This window comes from Rattus norvegicus, chromosome 5, assembly GCF_036323735.1.
Source record: "Rattus norvegicus strain BN/NHsdMcwi chromosome 5, GRCr8, whole genome shotgun sequence".
Lineage (NCBI taxonomy): Eukaryota > Metazoa > Chordata > Mammalia > Rodentia > Muridae > Rattus > Rattus norvegicus.
In genome coordinates, this window is record NC_086023.1 from 145,604,533 (window position 1) to 145,610,532 (window position 6,000).

Genomic DNA, 6,000 nt, shown 5'->3' on the forward strand with positions numbered 1-6,000 from the left:
ACCTTCCCACCCCCTTCATCTCTCATGGTGCATTCCAACCTTAGGAAGTTTCTATCCTTCCCCAGACTTGCTGGACTCTTTCCACAAGCTCTACCCTCTCCTCCTCAAGACCAGGGAACACATTTAATTTGGAAAACCTTGACAGTGAAGCTACTGTTAATGGTGGCACCATCTCCAGCCAGGGAACGGTGCCCACATCTCCTGCTACACTCATACTGCAAGGGCACCCAATCTATCCTGAAAACCTTCCCCAAGTCTCCGTCAGGTCCCTCTTCATTAGCATGCTTATTGTCATATGTCACTCTTTGTTCTTTGCAAGACACCAAGGTTCAGTGAAAGATGTCAGGCCCTGTCTCCTCTTTCCATCACAAGATAATATTTTTACCAAAACAAATTGATCTTGAAACGCAGTAAGTGCACATGAAGTGTTTCTAAGTGTTGCTGCTGTGGGATGAGTCTGTATTCCATCCTGCTCACTGGACTGGCAGCCATTCGAGGGAAGGAGGTTTGCCCTTCTTAGCCCTGTGCCCCTGAGCACTGCGCCGGTCCTGCGTGAAACCATGGAAAGTATTCATTGGAAGAATCGAAACAAAAACCAACGGATGAGTAGTGTTTGGCAGTCAGAGCAATGGAGTAGGCAGAAAACCCAAAGCCCCCATTCCGAGGCCGAGGGATTTTATTAGTGATACTGAGGAGAATGAATGAAGATGTAGTTCTCAAATATGAGTCAGTAAGTGGCTTGCCACCCTCCTCTAAGCCCACATTTAAGACTAATTAAAAGATAACGGAGCAAGATTCTGAAGTTTAACTGACTCTAGGCACAGCTATTGATTTCTTGCCAAAGCCCATTTCTCCCCACCTCTTCCCCACTCCTTTAAATGGCACCATTGCTCAACCCAAGCTAGAAACCCCGCATTCCACCACTGTGTCTCTGTGTACCCAAGCTGTCAGCAGAGTCCCTGGCTCCCTCAGGCTGCATACGGAGTCCCGGATTCCATTCCTTCCACCCGTAATACAGTCTCTGTGGTTCGGATAGTATCCCATGTGGGCCTCATCTCGCCTACTGTAGCAGAGATGTCTGACTTGTCTCCCACCGTAAGCCATCCCCGTGCAGAAACTAAAGGGATCTCTGAAATGCTCCCAAAGTGAGCTGGCACGCACGCAGTACATCTAGACTCTATCCAGCAACACTTTGAGATCTCGTAAGACCTCACCGGCCTGATTTGGGTGTCCACTGGTGCTATGTCCCCATTTATTGAGGCCCTCTAGCCACACCATCTTTCCCAAAACTCATATCAAACTCTCGGGGTCTTTGCGCTTTGTGACTCCCTGTCCTCCACCTAGATGGGGTTTCTAGGATTGTCAGCTGCTTGCTGGCATCTGAGACTCAGCTCAAAGGACCCTACACTTGAACCTAACAGGTCTCCTGCTGTTACTTCGTTGGACGTTGTTTCTGTCGCCCCACTTGTTGCGATCTGAAATGACCCTACGGCCTGTGCACACCATTGGTCTCCTCCAGTGCGGATGCTCTCACCTTCTGCAGTTACTATAGATTTGTTAAAAAATAAATAAATAAATAAAAATAAAAAAGTTTAACTTCTCTCTGTTATTTTATTTGGTTAAAAAAAAAAGTTATCTCCCATCGCTGAGCACTGAGCCAGGCACAAAGTCACTTCTTGATCAATACTTTTTGATTGGATAAATGAACTCCTTTGTGCCCGTAGAGCCGACTCGGCATGAAAGGGAGCGTGACTGTGGTGTCGAGCATCACTAACAGGAATGTATAATGCAGAGAGGAGCCCGCTCAGCAGGCACCGGTCCCACCCGTATATCTGTACTTGGTTCTGGGGGACCCCACTTCCATGAACGAGCACCAGAAATATAAAGAGGAATCCAGCAAATGAGACAGTTGAAGCATAAAAGAAAAGAGTGCAAGACCAAAAAAAAAAATATCCTGAGAAAGATCTGCTGCTGTCTTTTGCCGTCTAAAGCACCACAGAAAGGGAAACACTAATTCTGGAGCCTCAAGGAAATAATGCAGATCATTGATGATTGGAAAAGACTTCAGCTGTAGGGAAAGCGAGCCCCTTTGAGAGAGTCCACGGCCTCAGATATGCATTTCTTCATCCGGGAGAGGATGGGAATGGCCACTTGGCAAAGAGAACAAGGGAGTGACTGAGGTGATACAGGATGGCCTCCAAGACCTAACATCCAGGTTTCTGTGACATACAGAGACAGGGTCAAGAAAAACTTTTCTGGGGACTGGGGAAGAAGTGGCTAAGAGTACTGGGTGCTCTTTCAGAGGACCTGGCTTCAATTCCCAGTACCCACGGGACAGCTCCTAACTGGATGTAACTCCAGATTGAGAAGATCCTATGCCCCCTTCTGGCCTCTGTGGGCACTAGGCACACATGTGGTGCACAGAGAGACACATAAATGTTCTTAAAATCTTTAAAATTCGTGAGTAACAAGATGCAAGAACTTGCTTAGCTATCCTGAAGACAGAGGTCACTGAACCCTGCTCTACAGAAAAGACAGAAGACGGTAGACAGGTGTCTCATGGCCTGAACACACAGGCCATTGTGGTGTGCCCTCTGGTTTTAAAGTCTCTCTGGGATCAATCAGAACATGGGGTTCCTAGACAAACTACTGCACAGAGATGCCTCACGTTTTAGGGGAAAATGGCCACACTGATCACAGCAAGACGGTCCAGTACTACAGTTCTGAAACTCTACCCTATCTTAAGAATAGAAGCCCAGACCCTAGGCTGTGGAACTTCTTCAAGCCTCAGCCTATTCCTCTCTGATAAAGTATTTTAACATCTGGGAGGCTGGGAGTTTGAGCTCATCCTGGGATGTCTAATGAGTTCCAGGACAGTCTGGGCTGCATTGTGAGACCCTGTCTCAAGAAAACAAACAAACAAACGAGATTGGATTTCATTTAAAGGGGTGGGGGGGGAGAGGAGCAATTTAAACCAGAACAGCACAGTTTGATAATTATGGAAATTTACATCTACACACACTTGGACCTTCACTGCCTCATGCAAAGACTGCAGGGTTTACAGAAATTATAACTGCTGTCCTTAGAACGAGTTTATCAATCCTAATTACCAGCAGGACCATTGAATAGTCCTGATTTGTCACCTCCAGCGACCCCTACCGTCACTCCCCCATGGCAGTGAGGAAACCAAAGCTCAGATCAGCCTCGCAGTCACAGGTTCTACAGAGGCACACACACTGCCGAACCTGGTTATCCAACTCCGGCGCTCGCTGCCTCGCTCATTGTGTTCTGCTGGGCGGACAGCTATACAGTTAGGATGAGGCTTATTCATCTAAGTCAGCAGATTCCCAGGTCTCCTCTCAGCCTCAGAACTCCTTCAATCGCAACTGTACTCAGAACTCCAGTGAGTAAAGCGGACCAACACCTGAAGAGCTCAGGCTGAAGTGTGTGTGTGTGGTGTGTGTGTAGTGTGTGTATGTGTGTGTAGTGTGTGTGTAGTGTGTATGTGTGTGTAGTGTGTATGTGTGTGTAGTGTGTATGTGTGTGTAGTGTGTATGTGTGTGTAGTGTGTGTGGGTAGTGTGTGTGTGGTGTGTGTATGTGTGTAGAGTGTGTGTGTAGGAGCCCACTTGACTCCAGGATGGCTGTCTGAAGGCTCCTTGGATCATGGAGCTGTGAAGCCTCCCCTCCCCCAAACTCGACGAGCTACATATTAAGGCGGCCTTGTTTGTATAATGCATCTTTCATTTTCTTAGTTTCCCATCACATTGGACCCTCGTTATCGACTCTGAGGTGGACAAGGCAGGGCACGTCGTCCTTAATTTGCAGATGAGGAAATCAAGGCCAAATGGAGTGAAGTAATGAGCCAAAGGTAGGCCGGTTCAATTTCCGGCCAACTGCAGACTGGAAGTAGAGTCTGTCTCCACGAATTCAGTGTGACCTGGCAGGGAAGGGGCTATCTACTGGAAATTGCTGCTGACCTTTGATCCCGAAAGTGGACAATCAGCTACTTGGCCACTGAGAGAGCTGAGTGCAGCCCCAAGGTTCCCCGTGCCAAGGTGCTTGTCCTGGAGCAGATGGCAATGGGTGAGGCAAAGGAGCTCAGAGCCACTGAACGGACTCGCCACAGGATTCTGGATGGAGCAAGGCCGTTTGCATCGGAGCCTGGTCCTGCTGAGCACAGGGCAGGGGAGGTAGAAGCAGCCAGCATGCCTCCCGCCTTCATCTCCAGCAAGCAAAGGAGCTTGCATAGGGACTGCAGCACTACATTGCTTTTCACCTCAGCTATGCTTAGAGAGCCCTGAAACCAGAGGCGGCTGATGAATGCCGGGATGCACCCCGCCCCCTACACACACACTCCGGAGCATCTATGAACTGAGTTGGAGCATGTGTTGGGGGCAGACAACATTTAATTATCACTTAGGCTTTAATTAGCACTTAATTATTAACACTTAATCCATCTGTAAAATGGGGACACTAATACCTGTTTCATAGGGATGCCGGGAGGATTAATTAATGCGAGCAGCCCACTTTGGAGATGCAGAACCCTGAAAGAGTACTCTGCAGTGGCATTAATCACCACAGCTGATGCAGTCCTTTTCCTAATGAGATCCCTGTCTTCCTCTCTGCTCCTTCCTCTTCTTTCCAATAGCCAGCCCCAACGCTATCCCCTCAACTTTTCCCTAGCACTGAAACACTTAGCTCTGTGCTTCCCCGACAGGGGATTTCCCATCCGGGAAACCGGCTATTTACAGCCATCTTCCCACACTTTAATTTTCTATTATGTCCTCTGAATATGTCAATGCCTTCCCAGTAAATATTTTGATGTGCGCTCTTGCAGTAGCTCTGTGGATGCTGAATGGGACAGCTGCTCTCTGTATTAGGGGATTCCAGATGTGGTTTCCAACCACCAGAATCATCTGTGCCAATGCCTGGACTTTTCTTGGGATAGGGGAAAAGATCATCTAGTTGCTTCTGGGGACAGTCATGAGTCACCTAACCCTTAGATCTTCAGGGACCCCAGATCTACATCATAGCCACCTATGTCTTTAAAATAAGAAACTTCTCCTTAGTCACTGGAAAAGAAGCTGCCAGAAATGGCTTCTTTCCTTGCATCTGGGACTTCAGGACCTTGGCCAGCTCCTCCAACCGAAAGATTTTTCAGATTACAGAAACGGGGTTGAGGGTTGAGGCTTGGGGGAGAGATGTGTGTAGGACTTAACACTGGCCCAGAGCATTTCGACCTAAAGTCAGACTTCATTCCCCCCGCCTTTGATAATCAACCAAATAGGGGATTACTCACTCGTCTTGGAAGCTGACAGCGGCTGTCACCGGGGCAGAGAGCTTCTCCAGAGAGGTCCTGGGCTGCAGGGACTCAGGCAAGCCCTGAACTCTCTTCCAGATGTCATGGCAAATCTTGTCTAGGCTATCCTGGGGTGTGTCCTGGTGGATCCAGACATATCTGGGGAATGGCCCCAGGGCGGAGGGACGCTTGGCCACCAGGGCTGAGGATGGAGGGAGCCCATTTCCACTGGCCATCCTCTTTCTCTCTTTTCGGAAGCCCCTTTGTCCGCCCAGGGCTGGGAGACAAAGGGACTGTCCTCCACCAGCCCTCATTCACCAGAAAGGGAGCTGAAGACTGGACCTGGGAAGTAGTCAGTTCTGGCTGGCTGTTGCTCCAGCCAAGGGATGGGTTTCAGAGGCCTTCGGTTTGGGTGAGGATGAGGAGTAGAGGGCAACTTTCTTTTGGGGAGGGGGGGCTTATGTTGACTTCTTTTTATTTGCTCTTTCCTGGCTTTTGCCCCCCTCCCCCTCTCCCGTAGAAGAAAATATTTAAAAGTCAACAAAAACCAGTAACTTAGTAACCGTGGAATGCCCCGGAACTCAGGAACCAAGCGCCTGGGCGGGCAGAATGACATCTGGGAACGACTAGAGGGGAGGACTGGCTCTCCCCACAGGACCCGGCACTCCCCCGTTACGACACCCCTGTGAGACTTTTCAG

General features: G+C 49.0%; 1 protein-coding gene across 1 annotated transcript in view; it reads right to left on the bottom strand.

The window, feature by feature from the left end:
* Window positions 1-5,762, bottom strand: part of C5h1orf94 (similar to human chromosome 1 open reading frame 94) — a 43,778-nt gene extending 38,016 nt beyond the window's left edge. Inside the window, exon 1 of the mRNA NM_001134732.1 lies at window positions 5,302-5,762. Coding sequence (NP_001128204.1) covers window positions 5,302-5,615 — 314 coding nt within the window. The 5' untranslated portion in view covers window positions 5,616-5,762. The remainder of the gene's footprint in view (window positions 1-5,301) is intronic.
* Window positions 5,763-6,000: the final 238 nt, after the last annotated feature.